Source organism: Hemicordylus capensis, chromosome 2, assembly GCF_027244095.1.
Source record: "Hemicordylus capensis ecotype Gifberg chromosome 2, rHemCap1.1.pri, whole genome shotgun sequence".
NCBI lineage: Eukaryota > Metazoa > Chordata > Lepidosauria > Squamata > Cordylidae > Hemicordylus > Hemicordylus capensis.
The window spans coordinates 178,336,024-178,358,285 of NC_069658.1; the positions used below are offsets into that span (position 1 = coordinate 178,336,024).

General features: G+C 47.6%; 1 protein-coding gene across 8 annotated transcripts in view; it reads left to right on the forward strand.

The window, feature by feature from the left end:
• The window catches only part of DENND1C (DENN domain containing 1C), a 60,273-nt gene that overhangs the window by 36,156 nt on the left and 1,855 nt on the right, over positions 1-22,262 (forward strand). For 3 of the 8 annotated variants that reach the window (XM_053298585.1, XM_053298587.1, XM_053298586.1), the window contains 9 exons: positions 4,143-4,268; positions 6,272-6,373; positions 8,371-8,458; positions 11,630-11,670; positions 13,334-13,405; positions 15,370-15,426; positions 18,971-19,108; positions 20,779-20,834; positions 21,967-22,180. In XM_053298585.1, the coding sequence (XP_053154560.1) occupies positions 4,143-4,268; positions 6,272-6,373; positions 8,371-8,458; positions 11,630-11,670; positions 13,334-13,405; positions 15,370-15,426; positions 18,971-19,108; positions 20,779-20,834; positions 21,967-22,180 (894 nt within the window). Of the gene's footprint in view, positions 1-4,142; positions 4,269-6,271; positions 6,374-8,370; positions 8,459-11,629; positions 11,671-13,210; positions 13,272-13,333; positions 13,889-14,034; positions 14,235-15,369; positions 15,427-18,970; positions 19,109-20,778; positions 20,835-21,966; positions 22,181-22,262 lie in introns of those variants that run through there. The other 5 variants (XM_053298588.1, XR_008316697.1, XR_008316698.1 and 2 more) reach the window with 5 other exon arrangements.

The following is a 22,262-nucleotide window of genomic DNA, read 5'->3' on the forward strand; positions in this document are numbered from 1 at the left end:
AGGTCCTCCTGAGTTTCTGATTATTCAAACATTTCTGTGGACTGGTTACTGCAGTGTTATTCATTGTAAGGCTGCGGGCCAGGGGCAGCCCCCATCAACCCTAAGTGTGCCTCCCGAATTGTTTATTGGGCCTGTGTAATGCTTCGGCCACCCAAAGCTGTATACTTTGCACAGTCCCCCTGGTGCCATGTGGCGGCTACCATTCTCACCATGCTGTGCTGTGCCCTGCCCAGTGCTAGTGGGGGCTCCTCTAAGGGAAACAGAGGCCTTCTATGCTCCTGCACCATCCTGGGAGACATGCACAGAATGCAGGGAAGGACTTTCCAGCCCCTCTCACTGATCTTTCCTGCCATTTCAAAACACCGCTGTGTTTGTATTATCCTATACCATAAAAAGCTAAAGTTTGCGGCCTATCCTATACCATAAAAAGCTAAAGTCTGAGCGCATGCCCAGATCGGCCCAAAAAGACACGGCCGCCCAGACACGGGCAGCCATGTTGGAACAGGGGAAGCGGCGGCCTAGGAGAAGTGGCCGCCGCCAACGGGAAAAGAGTGCTGGTGAGGCGGCGGTGGCCGCGGCTGCCGCCACGCCAAGAATACGGGTGAGGTGGCAGTGGCCGCGGCGGGCGACTGGCCCCGATGGCGGCGGCACAAGTGTGGGTGAGGCAGCAGCGGCCGTGGCGGGCCGACTGGCCCCCGATGGCGACGGCCGCCACCAAGGGAGTACAGGCGAGGCGGCGGCGGAGCTATAGGTACGGCCGAGGCGGCGGGGGAAGCCAGAAAGGGGAGGCCGAAGGTGGCGGGGTGGACTGGGAAGGACTGGGCCCGCTGGCGGCCGCACTCGGGGGGGGGGCGGGGGTCATCTACTAGCGCCCGTTAATCTAATGGGCTGAAAATTGCTAGTCTTTTTATAAGTGTCCTTGCTGGTGATGGACTCTCCTACTGGGATGCAGCCCCATGTTTTTGAAGCTAGCTTATCTCACTACTCCACAGCAAGACTACCACCTTTTCTTGCCATTCCACAGGGCAAGGGCAGTCCCAGAGGACAAACACAGTGGATTATTTGTCAGCACCTCCAAAAAGCCCATGGACTCCATATGGCCCCAAGGAGGACCCTTTCCATATGGCAATAAAGTATGGGATATTCAAAGCTTTTGTGCAAGTTGATCTTACTTCCCATAGATACACTGCTTCACACTTCTTTCTAGTGTGATCTTATCCTCTGTAAGCATGCCAAGCGGGGACTTTAGTAATTTTCACAGTGCCACCTGCCAACCAGCTTCTGCATTCTGATAACTCTTCCCTTTTCATTACTATTTTTGTGGCGACTGTGAGCAAGGGTCGATCCTTCTTGGAATGCAAGAGTTGATTGGCAGATAGCACTGTGAAAATTGTGCAGGGCAGTGGCCACCAGCGGCCCGTGTGTGGCCGCGGTGGCGGCCCCGCTCACCCCCCCCCCCGCATCTGATGTCAGACATGGGGGCTAACCACGCCCCACCGCGAATGCAGCGCTGGCCATTTAATTCCTGAAGGGACCACATGGCCCCTTCAGGAGTTAGACTTCTGCTGGTGCTGCGTGGGGGTGCTGCGTGGGGGCTTCTGCTGGTGCTGCGTGGGGTGCTGCGTGGGGGCTTCTGCTGGTGCTGCGTGGACTTCTGCTGAGTGGCTGCGTGGCCCCCACTCAGGAGCTAAACCAGCACCCCTGCGTCTGACGTTAGATGCAGGGGATGTGTCGGGGCCGCATAATGTGGCCCCGATTGGGCGCAGCCCGGGTTCTTTGAACCCGTTGGCCCAATGGTGGCTACGCCCCTGGTGCAGGGTCTCTGCTGGGCAGGTGTACAGAGGGTAAGATTGCACTAGGACGTTGTGCAGAAGACTTTGGCAGCTTGTGTTCAGGGAGTAAGATTGTGCCTGGAACTTTCACGAGAGCTTTGACTATCACACACTGAGGTCATGCACACAAACAGCCCTACCAGAGCTTGCACAGCCCTACCTAGGTAAGGCTGCTTGTTTGGAGCACCGGGATTAGTCCAGATCCTGGTGCTCTTCGCCAGAGTAGCCCGGGTTTTCTACCCAGGCTTATACTGTGGTAGAAGGGCACAAGTGTGCCCTTCTGCCTCAGTCCCCAGTTATGTAAATGCTTGGGCTGCATGCAGCCCGAGCATTCATAGAATCGGGCAGTTAGAGTGCCCAGCAGAGGGGAAACCCTATAATGCACTGTGCTCCTCACGCAGTGCATGGTGGGATTTCTGGAGGCCAGGCTGCGTTTCCCCAGCCTCCAGATGGCTGCACTGCTCCCTGCAGCATGGCTCATGTGGGTGCGAGAGTAGCGTGGCCAAAGACCAAGTACAGATCATCTGTTGGCCCCACCAACAGCGGTCGTGAGGAAGATCTTACTTTATGTTGCATGGAAGTGTTAGAGAGCTTGGAGGAGAGATTTCTTCGCCTACCCCAGCTGCAGTGGAAGTGCACGGGTAAGGAGAGAACTGCTAATTAATATTGTCTGGAGACATGGAGTTTAAGTTCTAAATCTATCTATCTATCTATCTATCTATCTATCTATCTATCTAATTTGTACACTGCCCCGAACTTTCATCTCTGGGCAGTTAACAATGACATAAAAACAAGTTAAAAACATACAAAAAAGAAAGGGGGTGATAAAGGGGAAAGGGGAGGGAGGAACGTAACACAATTTAGACAATTTATAATCAAAAACAGATTAAAACCTAAAAATTTAAAAAACTTAAAAAGCTTGGGTGAAGAGGTGGGTTTTCAAAAGCCTTTTAAAAATTGTCAGAGATGGGGAGGATCGTATTTCAGAAGGGAGTGCATTCCACAATCTTGGGAAGCAACCGAGAAGGTCCTTCCCCATGTGGTCACCAGCCAACCTGGCGCCAACTGGAGATGGACCTCTCCAGATGACCTCAATGGGCAGTGGGGCTCATAATGAAGAAGACATTCTCTTAAATAGCCAGGGCCCAAGCCGTTTAGGGCTTTATAGGTTATAACCAGCACTTGGTATTTTGCCCAGAAACCTATCAGCAGACAGTGTAGTTCTATCAGCAAAGGAGTGATGTGGTCTCTCCGAGATGACCCAGAGACCAACCTGGCTGCTGCATTCTGTACCAACTGGAGTTTCTGGACTACATATAAAGGCAGCCCCACATAGAACGCATTGCAGAAGTCAAGTCTGGAGGTTACCAGCATATGTACCACTGTTTTGAGGTCATTCATCTCAAGAAACGGACGCAGCTGGTGTATTAGCCGAAGCTGATAGAAAGCCCCTCTGGCCACCTGAGATACCAGGGAGAGGTGTGGATCCAGAAGTACTCCCAGACTGTGTACCTGTTCCTTATGGGGAAGTGTGACCCCCATCAAGAACAGGTAGATCAAAATTGTCTCTGGAGTTCTGACCCCACACAATAAGTGCCTCCATCTTATCTGGATTCAGTCTCAGTTTATTATCCCTTATCCAGCCCATTACCGCCTCCAGGCAGGCATTTAGGGAGGTTATGCTATCACCTGATGATGCTGACATGGAGTTTAGATCTGGGTGTCTTCAGCATACTGATAACACCCTGCACCAAATCCCCTGATGATCTCTCCCAGCTAAATAAACTACTAAATAAAGTAGTTTATTTAGGAAATCCATCAGGAAGATAGATAAGGTTTGCATGCCTTGCTGAAGGAAGACGAGAGGGAGAAGATGGTCTCTCAGGTGAAAGAATGAAAGCTGAGACTATCAGTCTAACAAAGAGGAATCGGAGTAGAGAACACATGGTCAGAGCGGGAATGCCCTTACTGGCTGTCTCTGCCCCTATTGGTCAATAGGGTTGCTGGTGCTAGGAGTCGATGCCATGAAGGAGCTGCATCTCCAACAGGATGTGATCAAAGTCAGAGGTGGTTTGGAATAATTTAGTTAGCATGCCCCACTTCTTCCAAATCTGGAAGGGCTCATTGAGAAAGGGCCTTATCTGAGAGCCCTCTAAAATCCTGAAGCTGACACTGGCATGGGAGATGGGATATTACGCTATTGATGCTTGATTAGGGTTCTTTAGATAAAGTGTGGTCCCTCTCATGACTGTGGAAACGAAGAGCCCTTGAACTGAGGATGGACTTGTATTCTTCATTTCTCCACTCCAGGTCTCTCTGCTGAAGTACCAGTTGAAGAAGCAGTCGGCAACAACTGGAGATGGAGTAGCCCAGGCCTTCCTCAGGGCACAGGCACTGCTGTTTGGCAACTACCGCAAGGCACTCATCTGTAGCCCGGTTAGTGGTTTGCCTCTCACCAGGTTGTTCCTCTTGGCTTAGCTCACCAAGTGCAGGGTGAATGTATGTGCACCTATATCGGGCAGCAGCAATATAGGAAGACACTGAAAGGCATCATCTCATACTGCGTGGGAGGAGGCAATGTATTCTACCCAAATACCCTCCTGTATTCTACCAAAATATCCTCCTGTATTCTACCAAAAGAAAACCACAGGGCTCTGTGGATGCCAGAAGTCAACACCAACTTGATGGCACACTTTACCTTTAAGCATCATTCCTGCTAATAGCAGGAACCAAACTGTGATTTGATTCCTAATATCAGGAATCAAATTGCACAGCTGACAATGGCAGGATGAAAAATTGGCACGAGGCTTGCATTTAGACATTTTCACACCTTTGACTTGCTCTTACTGTTTGTTTACTGTCTGATCTTTGTTCACATGAAAGAGCAAGTGGAACTGAGGCATTTGCCACCCAAATGACCATTCTGGCCAAGGACAGTTTTCCATTCACATTTCAAAGCAATTAAAGTAAAAGGTGATTTGAGCCATATATATGAAAAACACTCTCTGATCCTGGCTGCTTCTGGATCATATTAACCCAAACAGGGAATGGTTTCACTAAACATAGACACTGCCTAAAACTGAAATAAGCTGGAGATATTTAGAAAGTTGATGGCCATTTCATGGCACCATCGCTATCCAGGATCAAATATACCATTTTCTTCTTTCTCTCAACAGGAACTGGTTAAACTGCTTGTCTGGATTTTAAGCCAATTTCTCACTGGAAACCCAATTCCTGCTTAGAGAAAGGAGACGAGCAGATTGAAACAGGATGTGTGTATGACTGTTGCATGTTCCTCTTGGCTAGTGCCTGTAATGTCACTGCAAGCCAGTCACATGCATCTCTCTCTCTCTTCTTAGGAGCAATTTATGGTGGTTTGAAAAGTTATTTTGAAAATATAGTGAGGCAGAGGATAAACACAATCCATATACATGCAAACGTGGCTCTTTTTAAAAGGGAAAAAACAACAACAGTGGCACAAAGCTACTTGCTTGCCTATACAGTAATGCCCTACCAGGATTCTTGGGGTTTTTTTATTTTATTTTATTTATTTATTTATTTAAATTTAAATATTTCCCCTCTCCAAAAGTACAGCAAACATCCCCTGTCATTGAAATGTTACAAAATAAATAAGCAAAAGAGAGATGTACAGAGACAAACATCATCTGGTCATTTCTAGGGGAGATAAATGCCATCCAATTCAGTTCATAGGGAAGTGGGCAGACAGCATCTAGTTTTACACTGCAAGGAAAGAGAAACTGCCAGCCTGGGCTCTCGTAAGCCCCGGGGGCCTTCTGTATTGCAACCTTCTCTTCTACAGTTGCAGAAGCAGCATCAGACTCTGGGCCTCTGATGGGGTGATCTTGCCTTCAATATACTGAGGTAGAAAGGCACAGTTTGTACAGTTCTGAAATCCCTGTGGTTCTCTGGTTTCCATTCAGTTACTGAATAGTCAGAAAAATTTTCCAAGAAAGAGAGTTCTTTCCCAGCATTTCTTGTTGCCAAAACTTTAGATTTTAAGCCTCCTACCCACCTTTGGCAACAGTGCACATTCCCTATTTTTGGTCACGTGTGAATTAAAAACTAGGCCAGAGGAGAGGAAAGTGATCATGCGGGAGGTGGACTTGGATTCCACCATTTCCTTGATACCTTGGTAATATTATGCTGGGTGAAAGTGCTGCCTGCTCTCACCAACTCCATGATCACGTCCCCCTCCTCAGACCTAGCACACGACCCACACACTGGACCCACACACGACCAAAAATGGGGAGCATGCACAGCTCCCAAAGGCGGACCCAATGGTAGTGTGAACAAGCCTTTCGTCCTGTGAACCTCCTGTCCTGTTTACTCCACACTATGCATACCTGTTGTATCTAAAGATCTGTGTCTGTCTATCTTGACCGCACTCACTACCATCTCCCAACTCTTTCTCTCTACAGGGAGAGCCAATTTCCTTTTGCCAAGACACTTTCCTGCAGCAAGGGTCCAGTGCCATGCAGGCCTTCCTGCAGCGGGCTGTGCACCTGCAACTCTTCAAGCAGGTATGGGTTGGTGGATCTGGAGGGTGCCCAAATGAGTCTTCAGGCAAACAGGATCATAAAGAGGGAAGCGACATGGAATCATACCCAGTCCTGGCTCCTGAAGCAGACACCTTCATAAACCAGTTTTCTCACTCTCTCTCTCTCTCTCTCTCACACACACACACACACACTCCCCAGAGTGCAGTATGCCAAGAGCTTGTGCGTAAAGCATGTCGACATCTCCTTGCCTGTGGTGTCCCAGCTGCTTCCTCTTCTCTGCCCTCTTCTACTCCAATACTACCACACACCACCTCTTTACTCACACTTTGTCACAGTGTATTTAATTTTGAAAAATCTATATCTCATCGTTGAGTCTCATTTGGGCTTCTCAAAGTGGCGATCACTCCACTCATTGGTTCCTCCATGACTCTAGTGGACATTTCCCTTTCTTGGTTTGCTCCCCTATATTTGGTTTATTCCCCACTGAGATGAAGCCTAGAACCATGTAAGTGCATCTGCCCATATTCACACCCTCACCTCAACTTCCTCTTCCTTTCCTGTCTTCTCCCCACCACCTGATGTCTAATTTTATGCAGTGCCACATGCATTGGTGAGACTTTATAAATAACCATTAGTCAAAATTGTTGGGAATTCTCTCTGGTAAGAGATACCCTTGTAATATAGCAGAGTGCACAGAGGCACAACGCAGTGGAGTCTGCCCAGGCATGCTTGTATGCTAAGAGTAAAATTACTTGGAGCCAGTTCATAGCTTCAGATCAATATATGGAGAATTTATTAGTGAACTCCATTCTAGATAGTAAAGTGGAGAGATAGTATCTCTAATCTAGCTCGCTAGCTGGCTGCACATGGATGCATCTATTCTCTGCACACACGGTGCAGAGGGAGAGAGGAGCTTGCATGTTGCAAGGGAGAAGAAAGGAAAGAGAAGGAAGAGGAAGTGGCCAGGCAGGCAGGAAGTCTCTAAGAATAGCAATCTACATACCAAAGGGATAGTGTCAGAGCAGTAGAGAAGGAATGACCAGTGTCTTGACCTCTCTAGCCCTCTGACTCACTAGTCTGTCCCCCTCCGTCACTGAGACATGAGACAGCACAAAGTCCTTCACTTCCAACAAAAATAACAGTAACATCTTGATCTCCCATAATATGATGATATCCCTGTAATAATCATTTCAGCTTTCTTTCCAACTTCTTGTGTCTTTTCACTCATGTTGCCCCTTGTAATCTCCACTTAGTCACACTAGCATCTCTCAAAAGTTTTGAAGTGGAGGAAGCTTCTAAACCTTTCCTTCTGGGATTCCCAACCCTGCACTATCAGTGGTCTCACAGGGTGAGAATGCAGAGTTCCTTGATGCTGTTGTGTGCATACAGCCTGCTGTTCCATGCACGGATCTGTGAAATTAATTCCAAGACTGGTATTTGGGAGGAATGGAATAGTGAGATCCCTCTGACCCTTTCTGAAAACCATGCACATGAAAATATAAGAATGCATCAGCCGCTCTTTCTGAGCCCCCTTCTTCCCAAGTTACTTGGGGGATGGTAAACCAAAGAGGGTACAGTCACCTTACACACATCTAAGCTGACTCCGTGAGAACCCTCTACCAATGGGTGAGCAATCCACCCAGATCTTGGCTGATGCTGAGGGAAGGATGGGATCCAATTGCCTCAGAATTATCTCCCTCCCCTGAACTTCAAGCCCCCCCCCTTAATGTGCCCTGTGATTTCCTAAAGGGATCCACCTGACCACACAATTTGAGAACGGCTGCCTTAGACAAGTTGTCTATCACCTGTTCATCAGGTGTCTCCAGAGTCCAGGTATGCTGATGCTAAGTGATTTCCCTTTCCCTATGTGTTCCTTCCCTGGCTGCTTTTCTTTACCTAAATATGCTTCCTTCTTCCATGGAGGATGACTTCTCTAGACAGCTTCTGAAATTTCTGTTAACATTTGTGTCTCATTTCTACCCCCTCCCCAATGCTGCATACATCCTCAACTCTCTCAGTTCATTGAGGACCGTCTGGAGAAGCTAAACTCAGGGGACGACTTTTCCAGCCTCTTTGAGCAGGAGATCAACAGAAGCCTATCCCCTGGTAAGCTTGTTTTGTTTCTGTGCTCAGTGGTGAATGTGGATACACAAAGGCCATAGAAACCCAGGCTCACACCAAGTCACAACCCCCAGGTCATATGGTGTCCTCAGCATTCTTCTCTTTTGGAGGCTGCTTCAAACATTGTGCTATTAAACATCTCAGCAAGAACTTACTGGGAGATGGCTGAGAATCTTAGGATGCTTTCACACTAGGGCCCTTTGACATCTCTGGTTCAGTATTCTTCCACAATCTTCCATTTGATTTTATCCCATTTAATTCACTACACACCCATTTGGTTTTGTCCCCTTTGACTGCCTGCAACTTCCATGCCCGGAATCCCTCTTGGAAAACTGGAACCGGGCAGCACATTACTGCTGAGCAGTCTCTGGTCAACCTTCTCCCTGTCCTTTTCAAAAAATAAAATAAAACATGCCCATCATGAGCTCATTATTGGCCTCCCTTGGAGGAGGGGGGAAACTGAATGCTCAACCACACACATATAAGATGCATACAACTGAGAATGCAAAACCAGCCTAGTTTGTATTAGGGATGTGCCGAAATGTGATTCGGCTGGCCAAATCGCGGGCACTTCCCTTTAAAATCAAGGGTTTACACAGCCCCTTTAAAGAGGAGGAGAGCAAGTCCGTACCTGCTCCTCCTCCACTCACCACCATTGCCACTATCCTGGCACTCCCCCCAGCTATGCCTGTGTGCTGGCAAGGGCACGCCGGCACGCACATGGCCTCTGAATACGCATGGAGGCCATTTGTGTAGCCAGCATCCATGCTGGCCACGCAAATGGCTGCCCCACGTGCTCAGAGGCCATGTGCATGCCGGCACCACACGGGGGCAGCTGGGAGATGCCCTGTCAGCATGTGGGCATAGCCGGGAGCAGGAGTGCCTGTTTGGCAGCAGCAGCAGCGAGCGGAGGAGCAGGAGGTATGGACCTGCTCTCCTCTGCTTTAAAGGGGCTGTGTAAGCCCTCAATTTTGAGGTGCCCTTTTGGCACATCCATAGTTTGTGTGCTCTTTATGTGTTTGAGTGCACATCCCCAGCTGGCGAGGTGGGCAGAAATCAAATAGTAGAACCTTCAAAGTCAACAGTTAATGGCAGGAAGTCAGATAATGGATTTCCATACTATTGCATCTCAAAATATACCTACAAACCAGGTAATACACTGTTGCCATGTCATACATCAATTGATAGCACTGCAGTTGTGATGGAAGGCCCGCAAGATTGCTAAAACCTAGGGACTGAAAAAATCAGGATGAATCCTGAAAAGAATATTTATTATTTTGGAGAAATGCTCTTCAGATTTTCAGCCACAAATGACTGAGCCTGTGGTATCACTACCAGTATTCTCTCTAATTTTTATTTTTTTTTCATCTCTGTGCGGAATGAGTTTTGTTCTGGCCGGCAGTATCAGGGCACTGTGTACGCACATGCATTCAGAATGCGGCCTTCCTGATTCAACCTGAGCGGGATCTAAAATTGAGTGGACATCAAAAAACTTGTGAGCATGTGCATGTGCGCGCGCCTTAGAAGGAACACTGGTCACTACTACAAGAGAAGGGGGAGGGAGAGAAAAATTACACAGCACTAACAAATTGAATGCAAAAGCGGGGGAAGAACTCCTGAGGTGCTGGTAGATTTACTCAATGTTTTTATTGGTATGCTTTCATAAAATTGGTTTAGTACACCAATAAAAAGTGTGGAGCCAGCGCAGTGTAGTGGTTAGAGTGCTGGACTAGGACCGGGGAGACCCGAGTTCAAATCCCCATTCAGCCATGAAACTAGCTGGGTGACTCTGGGCCAGTCACTTCTCTCTCAGCCTAACCTACTTCACAGGGTTGTTGTGAGGAGAAACCTAAGTATGTAGTACACCACTCTGGGCTCCTTGGAGGAAGAGCGGGATGTAACATGTAAATAATAAATAATAATAATTAATAATAATAAAAACACTGAGTAAATCTACCAGCACCTTGGGAGTTCTTCCCCCCACTTTTTTACCGTTAGAGGCTTCGGGCCCCAATGTGGCAACACATAAAAAGGTCTTAAGTACAAATTTGCAGGATTTAAACAGTTTAAAGAGAGCCCCTCACCCTCACAACCTTGAATGATTCTAGAAGGAACAGTACTGTCAAATACTTATGTGTTTTCTTTCTACTCAATAAGAGCTTTGCTGCAAGCAAAGCTTACTCTATACAGTTGCTCACAAGTCTGTTTTGCTGCATTCACACATACTAGGAAGGTATGATTGGCCCCTGCTTTCCAGTGTTTATATACAAACAAAACAGATCCATGTGTAGTCATCACACATGACAATTATGCACAGCTTTTTACTCTTTGGAGGCGCTTTCTGTGCAGAAATGACAAATCAGTCCAAAGAAGCTCTTTACTTCCTTTGCCCAGTTCCTTGCAGGAAACTGAATCCCTGGTGCATGGGACTGTCAGAGATATAAAGTATATTCTCTTGAATATACACCCTGGGTCCCAGGGCATGGTTTGAAAGCATGTGATATAGACCCCCTGCTGAATAACAACAACAACAACAACTTTATTTGTTAGCCGCCCCCCTTAACAAATTGTTGTCTGGGCAGCTCACAACAGAGGATTAAAACATTCAAACACATAACACATTAAATCATAATAGACCCCCCCAAAAAAGGTTAAAAGAAAATAAAAAATACAATACAAAACGGTTTAAAAACTCATCTTAAAATTAACCAAATATCAAATTTAAAGGGCCTGTGTGAACAAAAAGGTCTTTACCTGGTGCCTAAAGGAAAAAAAGTGATGAAGCCACCGGGGAGGTTATTCCATAAATGGGGTGCAACCACCAAAAAGGCCCTCTCCCTGGTAGCCACCCACCTCACCAAATTTGGCAGGGGCACCCAGAGGAGGGCCTCCGAAGATCTTAAAGTACGGGTAGGGACAAGGGTAAAGCGCTGGGGCAAGGGGCAAGGCACTGCTGAAATTAATCAGGTCCTGCTCTGATAAATGTCTGGATGGGTGATCACTTGGGAATCCCATGTACAATACCTTAGTTCCATTGTGGAAGAAAGGTAGGATCGTAATATGTTAAATATATTAAATATACCTCAAGGCCCAGCCACCATAAGGGCCAAAGCCCAGGCCCTGATGGGGACTCATCTGTTTCTTCTTCCTCTCCAGGTAACATGCACTCCTATCAGCTGTGGGTGGAAAACCTCAAGGTAAGAAAATGACTCTCCAGCTGGCAGGAGCCATTGTCTTCTGCTACCATTGTTTTTGTCCTCACAGCTACTGCTGTTCCTTTCTTTCATTAAGTAATCAACTGTAGTGTACTTTGGCTACCAAATCCTATGACTCATCCTATGAATTACTGGTCTTGTTGTTACAATAAAAATAATAACAATCATATCAATGAAAAAGTGAACCTGAGAAAAAGGATTTTGCCCTAATCTGCTCATGCCAGTGGTGAGACTCCCAGATCCAAGTCCAGCTTTGACTGGTTGGGCCCATGAGGCACCATAGTTGGTAACTAGGGATGTGCATGGAACCGCTTCCGTGCACTTCCGGGACAGTGGGAGGGTTTTTTTTAAGGGCAAGGGAGGTGCTGCCTATCTGTCAGTCCCTGCCCTGCCGCTTTCCCCTTGCTGGCACTCTTGCAAAAAGCGGGCGTGCGAGGCTGCAGCGTGACTCCCTGCAGCCCCGGTCAGCATCAGCCACATGCAGCACCTCTCCTGCCCCTTAAAGTACACCCGCTCCCCCACCTGCCCTCTGAACCAGCTCAAATGCCAGTTGACGGAACCAGTTTGGCACTCCTAGAATGGACCACCAAACGGTTCCGTGCACATCCCTATTGGTAACATCCAAATGGGGACCAGTCCACCAGGAACGCTTTCCTGAACAAGCCCAATAGTAGTGCTTTTGTTTTGCTCCCATAGATTTGAATGGGAATTTTGCAGATCTTCCCAGTTGATTGTGCTCCATGCTACTTAGTGGGAAAGAAGGTACCCTTTGGAGACAGGTTTTGGTAGTCGTCTAGACAGGACGGGCTCCCAGGTTCTTTCCCCAACTCTGGAAGTTGATCCCTAGTGTGCAAAGAGGGATCTTTTAAAAGTAGTAATTCTCTTTATTGAGCAGGGGGAGAACAACTGGCCATATCTACCCTCAGCAGAGCATCCCTCCAGTGGCTGTTGCTGGTGTCTACCTTAGGTTTCTTTTTAAGATAGTGAGCCCTTGGGGGACAGGGAGCCATTTTATGTATTTATTTATATCTATGTAACAAACTTTGGGAACATTTGTTGAATAGCGTTATATAAATAGTTGTCAAATTTGTATAATGGTTATGAGACTACACTATGTATTAGGAAGCCCCTAGTGCAGATCTTGCCTCTGACAAGACCTCTTTAGTTGGCCATAGGCAAGCTTCTCCATCCCATCTGGAATGTGGGGATGATATCCTTACCTACTTTGCAGAGCTTTTGTTAGGACTGCAAGGAAGGATAATGCAAGCACTTTGAACACTCCAAAGCCCTGTAAGTGTGAAGTATTGTTATTCTTGTTAGACTCTTAGCCTGGACAGTCTCTATGGATGCATTAGAGAGACTAACTCCTTTTATTATACAAGGGCAAGGAATGAAGCTCAAGTCCCCGAGGTTAGTTTCCCTGTCCACAAGAGGTCCACCGAGCTTCATTAATCCTCAGTTCTTTCTTCTGCGTGGCTGGTGTTCTCCATTGTGTTTGTCCACTTGTGTCTCTTTTTTACAGTGGAATTAAGCTTGAGTAACACTGAGGGGACAGAAGGAGGAGGCGGAAAACCCAGAGACCCAGGAGGTGCCGGCTGTTTCCTTTGTGGCCGTTGATGTGTCACTGTCTTCTTTCTCTTCCCAGAAAGGTGGAGGAGCCCTGATAAGTACTATGAAAACCAAGACCAATCCAGCCGTCAAGAACGCATACCAATATGTAAGGCGCTGGAGTGACTCTTTCCTGTTGGCTAGAAGTTGCGAGGAGTAGGGTTCCAGTGTGAGCAGCCGTTTTTTCAATCCGAAAGCCTGCCAGCAGAAGAGAGCCAAGAAAAGGGCTTTCATTCTGAAAGCCTGCCAAATGATATATGCTGAGGTGCCAGCAGCCTCGTGGAGGTACAGCAGATGCCCTCATGCCAGGCCATACCCCACCACACCCCTTCTGCTGTCTCCCATCAGGCAATGTTGTGCAGTGCTAAACAGCCAGTTCTGAAGAGGCAGCCTTGAGTTGTCCTTATGCCTTGCAGACATCCCGTTCCGTCCAGCTGGCTGCATTGTCAAAGATACTCCCAATGCAGCCATAGCTTTCCAGTCTGGCCTCTGCTGTCCCCATGAGGAAGCTGGTGATTGCAGATCTCCAGCATCCTGTTTCTGATGGCAGTCAGGCTGATGCCTCTGTGAAGCTCACAAGCAAGGCATGAAGGTGATGATGGTCTCCCCTTGTTGTTGGTCCTGTGTTGGGGGGTATACTGCCTCTGTTCTTAGAGGCTTCATTTGATTGATTGATTGATTGATTGATTGATTGTCCTATCCTCCTCTTCCATGCATTTGTCTAATCCCTTTTGACAGGCCATCTCACTCAGCTAGTGACCAGCACCATGTCTTGTGGTTCGGTCTGGTGTGGGGATGGAAAGGAAGAAAAGGGCACCAGTGCAGAAGATAGGATACAGATTGCGTGAAGATCACATTGCTGCACTAAAAAATAGGGATTTGCAGAATGGCTCTTGGTTAGTCAGGATGGCAGCCAGTCGTACTATCTGTGCATCAACAGGTTAAGTCAAAAAGGCCACAAAAGTGTTCTCTGTTGCTTCCCCTCCTTCCCCACCCACTGCCCATGAATGGTTCAGATAGGGTTTCCCATTCACAGGCTTGACTTCAAGGTTTAGAGTTGTCACTCCTGCCTCCTCCTCCTGCTGTCTCCAGGGAAAGGGGGATCAGAATCTCAGGACATGAAGCCAGTATAGGTTCTGCTCAGCTTGGGGGTCTGCCCTTCTCTTCCCCTCATCCATCAAGTTCCACCAGGCTTGGTCATGCTCCGCCTCTGACTGAGAAGTAACATCCTCTGCTCCCATCCGCCCCTAGATACATACATTGAGTTGCCATTTCCTACTAGACCTTACCTCTCCCACGCTCTTGAACCTCAGGAGACTGGCAACCTTAGGATCAGAATTAAATCGAGGAAAGGGCTGGGAAAGAGAGTTGAACTGAATAATTACAAGAAAACTTACTCTATTATGTCAATTGTTGCTTTTTGATAGCTGCCACGAGTCTTTGGGATGGGAACATACTGGGGATGTGCATGAACCGGCTTGGTGCCTCCTTTGGGAAGCGGCGAACTGGCTTGGTTGCCCACAGCCAAACCGGTTGGCGGGGCGGGGAACGGTTCCCTTTTAAAGCAGGTAAGCAGGTTGTCACCTGCTCCACTGCCACCCGGCTGCTTTTCTGGGTGCACTGTTGACACACGGCATGGGCCATTGGCACACACCCCGTTGGGACACATGTACACTGTTGGCACACAGGCTGCAGGGAACAGCGCCGCAGCCATGCACAGCCTTTAGCAGAGCAAGCGCTATGCCCGGAAAAGCAGCAGGGCAGCAGCAGAGCAGGTAAGGACCTGCTTACCTGCTTTTTAAGGGAACCACTCCCTGCCTGCACCTGCATAAGCCATTTTTGTGAACATCCCTAGAACATACATTTAAAAATGAATCGTGTCAATCAAAGCTGTGAATCGGTGTAGCCATCCATCCATCCATCCATCCATTTATTTATTTATGCATTTATTTATTTATTTTTGCATTTATATACCACCTTTCGTTAAAAGACAACCCCAAGGCGGTTGTCAATCCTTGCCATTCCTTTGAGTGCTGTATAAATTAATCCTCTCCTCATCTCCATATTCTCTAGGCCAAAGGCCATGCCAAAATGAAGTTGAAGAATATGCGGAGTCGCCTGCTGGAAAAGGTAAGAAGAGAGCAGCCCTGCCAGGAAATTCCAAATATTTCCTGGCAATGCCTAAAAAGATCTAGAGGAAGAAAACAGTGTGATTGCCGTCTTATTTTATTCATTCTACAACCAGCAAAATAAATAACAATGAGAACCCATGTGGAAAACTAGCCTTCAACTCACGAGCGTAGGGAGGCTGGCGGTGGCCCATGTGCAGCCGCCGCGCCCCCTGGCCCCGCTCCCCACTTCAGATGCAGGGCCAGCTAGCCACGCCCCTGCATCTGACGTCAGACATGGGAGCATGGTCTCCTTCCCAAACAGGGCCAAGCAGCCCCATTTGGAAGGGAAATCGGCCGTGCTGCATTGGGCAGCACAGGCCAGAGCAATTCTCCCTGCCTTAAAGGCAGGGAGAGCCGTTTTGGCCACGCTGCCGATGCAGGGCGGGCTGATCTCCCTCCTAAACGGGGCTGCACAGTCCAGTTTGGGAAGAAAATCCATCAGCCCCGCTGCGTTGGCAGTGAGACCGGGAGCGGCTTTCCCTGGGAGAGTCACTCTGGCCACGCTGCCAATGCAGCACGGGCCAATTTTGGTTCCAAACGGGGCCGATTTTGGTTCCAAACGGGGCCGATTTTGGTTCCAAATGGGGCCGCGTCTGACGTCAGATTCAGGGTCTGGGCTAGCCACACCCCCATGTCTGACATCAGACATGGGGGCGTGGTCTCCCTCCCAAACGGGGCTGTGCAGCCTCATTTGGAAGGGAGATCAGCCCACACTGTGTTGGGCAGCACGGGCCGGAGCAACTCTCCCTGCCTTAGACAAGGAGAGCTGTTCCGGCCGAGCTGTCAATGCAGTGCAGGCCAATCTCCTTTCTAAACGGGGCCGCGTGGCCCCATTTGGGAGGGAGATCAATCAGCCCCGCTGCGTTGGCAGCTAGACCAGGAGCAGCACGGGCCGATTTTGGTTCTGCGCGGCCCTGTTTGGGACTGAAATAACGCCCCCCCCCCCCGACGTCAGACACGGGGGCCATGTCTGGGGCCACACTCATGGCCCCTGAGTGTTGGCGGCCCGAGTTCTTTGAATCCATTCACCCAATGGTGGTTCCACCCCTGCTTCAACAACTAGCCTTCAACAATGATAGGTGTGGTGTTTTTGGTTAACCCATTGATCCAGGCCAGCATTTGAATGGGGCTTTAGTTACTTGTCTTCTGGTCCTGGAGAAGAGGTGGGGCTAACAAACAGCCAGCAGCAAGAGCACTGAAAAGCAGTCTGCACTTCCCTCTCTGTACCTAATTTATATTTCATCAAACTCTTAATATTCCTGAGTCCACTGCACTGCCTTGTCCTTGCATACCACCACAACCCTTTCCTCTGGATTGTAATGTCTTTCGTTGCTGATTGGTTTGTGACCTATGGCTCTCAACACCTGGCTAGGTGATGTGGCTGCATAAAAGTGTGTGTGTGTGTGTGTGTGTGTGTGTGTGAGAGAGAGAGAGAGAGAGAGAGAGAGAGAGAGAGAGAGAGAGGGAGAGAGGGGGAGAGGGGGAGAGAGAGAGAGAGAACACACAATATGTACAGTTTTATTAATCCATATCCTATCCTTCAGTGAAAATATTTCTTAGGCAGTTCGTAGAAACAAATAAATACATATAAAGACAACAAGAGGAATGAAACAGCAGGTGTATTAGCATCCTAAAAATCAGTTTCATGAAGATTAGAAGCCCTGAGAAATGTTTTCACCTGGTCCCGGAAAGACATCAGAGCAGGTGCTAGATGAGCCTCTTGGGAAGAGCATTCCCTAGCCAAAAAGGCTCTTTCCTCAGTCACCACGTTAGATGGCAAGGGCACCTGAAGGAGTAGGGCCTCCAAAGATGACCTTTAGAGTACAGGAGATTCACACTGAAGCAGGCAATGTTCAGGTACCTACATCCCGAGATAGCTAGGACTTTAAAGCTGAGCACCATTAGTGAATTTTGCCCAGAGGCCAAGACAGCTATTTAAGCACCCACAAAATTCATACATTGCCATTGGCTGGTTAGCAGCCTATTAATTGTTTTTTGAATGAAGTGCAGCTAGGAACATAGGAAGCTGCCTTATACCAAGTCAGACCATTGGTCGATCTAGCTCATTATTGCCTACACACAGACTGGCAGCGGCTTCTCCAAGGTTGCAGGCAGGAATCTCTCTCAGCCCTACCTTGGAGATGCCAGGGAGGGAACTTGGAACCTTGTGCGTGCAAGTATGAAGGTGCTCTTCCCAGAGTGACCCCATCCCCTATAGGGAATATCTTACAGTGCTCACATGTAGACTCCCATTCAAATGCAAACCAGATTGGACCCTGCTTAGCAAAGGGGACAATTCATGCTTGCTACCACAAAACCAGTTCTCCTCCCATTTGTGAGGTGTTTCTGAGCAGTCTTCAAAGCCAATCACATGTATATTGTGTAAAAGTGATCCAATCTGGAGGGTGTTTGCTTATGGATAACTGTGGCCCATTATCCATGTCCAGGAGGGATCACTGCTGGAGCATCAGCCCCAGTAGGTAAAAAGCACTCCATGTCATAGAGCAGGCCTGCTCAACTTTGCCCCCCTCCGCTGTTTTTGGACTACAACTCCCATAATCCCATTATGGGAGTTGTAGGCCAACATCTGCAGGAGGGCCAAAATTGAGCAGGCCTGCCATAGAGGCCACTTAGGTCTGGGCCAGAGCTGGATATCTGAACAACTCCAGAATGCCAGCCTAATAATTTTGGGAAAGAGCAGCCCTATGCAGAACAGGTTGACCACTACCTCCCCAGGCAGATGAACCACTCAACAGTGATACCTCTGAGTCTGGATTGAGCTAGGGATGTGCACGGAACCAGCAGGGGCCAGTTCGAAGGCGGGGGGAGGAGATAACTTTAAGGGCAGGGGAGGGTGCACTTGCACACACACCCCGCCACCTTTCCCCCACCGGCACACACTTTAAAACTGTTTTGGCTGGGTGGAAGTGTACCTCCCTGCCACCCTGTCTGCTCCTTGGACTGGAAGTGATTGGAAGTAGTGCGCGCGAGTGTGAGCACTGTGCACACGCATGTGCCTGCTGTGCACATGTGCTACTTCTAGTCACTTCTGGTCTGAGGAGCAGATGGGGCAGCAGGGAGGTACGCTGCCACTCTGCTGGGCCAGTTTTAAACTGAGTGCCGGTGGGGGAAACGTGGGGTGGGGGGTAAGTGCACCCTCTCCTGCCCTTAAAATTATCCCCCCCTGCCTTTGAACCCTTCAAACCGCCCAGTGTTTGAACCTGTGTGGAGGACCATAAAAGGGTCTCCGAACAGATTTGTGCACATCCCTAGACCGAGCTTCAGTTTATTGGCCCTTATCCAGTCCATTACCAATCCCAGACCACAATCCAGCACTTCTACTGCCTCACCTGACGCAGATGTAAAAGGGAAGAGTTGGGTGTCATCAGCATATGGATGATGCCTTACCCCAGAGGACATCACTCAGCAGTTTCATGCAGATGTTGAAGAGCATCAGAGACAAGATGGTCTCTGCTCAGTTGTACAATTCTGACTTCCTCTAGGACTCCAGTGTAGACCAGGACCGAGTGCAAGGACGTTCCTTGAACTGTGATGACATCTCCAATCCCATCCTGCTCACCAGGAGCAGCCAGTCTGAGAGCCTGCAAAGCCGGTTGCCCATCACTCAGCACTTTGGGCAGGTAAGGTGGAAATGGAACTTCAAGTGAGGCACAAAGAGGGAACCAGTTTGCGGTGCGGGGGGATGCCTGGAGAAAGGATGAGTCCTTCCTTCAGACTGCATTTGCACAAGTGCAAAGGTACAAGTTCAGTGATCACTGGACATCCTTAATGTGAAACCGTTGGACCATGAGTCTCCCTCTGCAGGGGCTCATTGCAGTGACCAGCCTGAGAATCGTGGCCCAGTTGCATCAAAAGGGCCATCTCTAGTGTGTACAGAAATGGGTTGCATGCTGTGTGTCTATGTGTGAATGCCTTTGCATGTGGGCATCCATAAACAGGGGTTGAAGAACGGAGTGAATAAGTAGGATTAGAGGACCCAGCATATAGACTTCCTAAAGGTTCCCCACATCTTTTGGTCATAAACATGTTTACTCAAAAGTGAGCCCCACCAAGTTCAATGGGATGAATAATTATGCAATTATGCAATTATCCAATAATTATGCAACTTTATCCATGCCATGGATGGGGGAGAAAGAGGGCTTCCGAGGGAGCTCTTAACCCAGTATGAAACCAATGGAAGCCCTTAGCAGTCAAAAATCCACTTGAGATGGGAGAGCAGAAGGTGTTTCTTGTTGAGCTGGCCCAGACTTCAGAGCAGTCTAGTAACCATGAGAGGTGGATTCACATATGTATCATTTTTAAAAGTTACAGTACTCAAAGATCCCAAAGCACACTGTAATGAGCAGGAAGGAACAATGCCACAGGATTCAAAAGGTAGTTGAATCTGCACAACAAATGCATATCAGATTTATACCAGTTTCACTGCCATACTTCTCCCAATGAATCCTGGGGATCGTATTTTGGTGAGAGCGTTGACTATTCTCTGTCAGAGATCTTCTCGGAGAGGGAATTACTTAAACAGGTTTATGTTAGCAACAACAATATGCCCAGTATTAAGGACTGTAATGGAGGAATGCGGAAGCAGCTCTAATCCCTGAGGAGTCTCCATGTTACTCTGTTGCCTCCTCCATGTAGGCAGTGGCTGTCCTCCCCGACCCCTAGAGTGGCAGATATATATAGCTATGAATCCCAGAGAAGGGACAACAAATTATCTTTAGAAACATTTATCCTATGCAGGATAAACATCACAATAACCGGAGATGTTGGGTTAGAATTTTTCCAAAAGGGAAAACTTTCCAGAAAATTCTCCCATACATAATTTTCCTGGGGGAAATTTTCAGTGTCTAAAATTGCATTGTTGCATAAACTACGTTATTAACAATGAATGAATACCAATGCAATATTAGGCAAGGTTGGAAATTTCAGAGTTGTAATTAATGTTTTTCAAGTGATTATCCCTAGGAAGTGTGTGAGAAAGTACATATGTGTTTTACTGATTTGTAAACAGGAGGGTAATATGCTGGGATTTTTTAAACTAGTCCAATAGCATGGGAAATTGGATCAAAATCTATTTAGGGCATTAATTTTCTGAGGACATCTTTATGCAAATTTTATGCAAATGAGAACAATTTACACAGGATATTTTTCCTGAAAAAAGTCTGGATTTCCTCCCAGAAAGTTTTCCAATTCAAAATTTTCTGGAAAAGCCACCTCTCTGACAATGTCAGCAGGTCCTTAGAGGTATCTCATCACACCTCCATTATTTTAGTCGCTCTCTTTCTCTTTACAGTCTCGCCCAAGACGGCCACAAAGACAGAACAGCAGGCCAGAACTACAGACCCAAAGGTATTATATACGTATCCTGGGCTGATAGATGGCAGCCTGACTCCTTTTGTTGCTCCCAGATTATGTTGGACTACAGCTCCCAACATCTGCAACCACAATGGCTTTCAGCCATTATCTGGGGACCCAAGCTTGGGAACAATTTATTTATTCATTTATTTATTAAACAAACCTATTTGTATACTGCCCAAAATGCAAGTCTCTGGGTGGTTTACAACATCCTTTTGGTATCCTTTTAAAATATATAGATGGAATCCTTTAAAAATATATATATAGACCATACGTTTTTGTGGACCTCCACTGGGTGCCTGAAATGGCCTCCTAAGGAAGTTGGTGTAGAGAGAGAGAAGTTTCCCACAGGTGGGCCACTGGTGATAAATTATTATAGTGACAGATCATGTACACTCCCTACAGTGAGACAATTGCTTTCTGTCACGAGATGGCTGCTCCCACAAATTCCATAGTATCATATTTGCTAATGAATTCCAACTAATTCATTTACAAACACAATGGCATCAAACGAGACATGCTGCAAAATTTATTCCCGGTTCTACCAAACTGCCAAAGGTACCTGAGCCTTTCCCTTCTGCTGCATCTGACCTCAGGTTTTGGTTCTTCTCATTCGTATTGCTTTAATGTATGTAGGTTTTACCACACAGATACCTTGCAGAGAGCTCAGGAGAGTAAGGAAAGGGGCCAAAACATCAGGTCCAAGCCAGCTTTTACAGACAGCCTGTACCCAGGATAAATTTGGCGTTTCCCCCGTTGCCGGACCCACCTGATGTGAAGATAATGAGCTGTGTCTACCTCAGATGTCACTCAGGACTAGCCCACACCTAAGCAATTTGACCCACCCACAGGCTGCCTTTAACTCGAATAGTGACAAATGCAGATTTACAGTTTCAGCACATTGCTTGACACAGTGAGGAAAATTACTCAGAGTCATTCCATTGAAATTAAAAGGACAAGTTAAGCATGGCTTTAGTTTCCCATGTTACTTTGCATGCTGCTTCAACCAATAAATGTCATGCTTTTTCAAATGTCAGTGGTTTTGTGTATAGAGTTTTCTTCCCGATAACATTTCACATGTGAAATGTGTTGCATGTTCTTCCATGGATGCTCTCACTTCTTGCAGCACAGTCTCATTGGATTGCCCCCTGGAGCATGATCTTTTTTCTGGAGGAAGTGAAAATCTGCACCCCGACTTCTTGGACACAGGCGGTATTGATCTCTTAGGTGAAATCTTTGAGACACTAAGCATGTTGGAGCCAAGCCAAGTGGGCCGGCCTATCTATGGGACTCGTAGCCTGGACTTCTGCAACCTAGAGGAACGGAGCTTTTTTACAAAGGTGAGTGCCCTCCTAATTCAGGCATCTGGACACTCTAGTCCATGAACCAGACCCACACATCTTGACCATCAGAACCATCTCA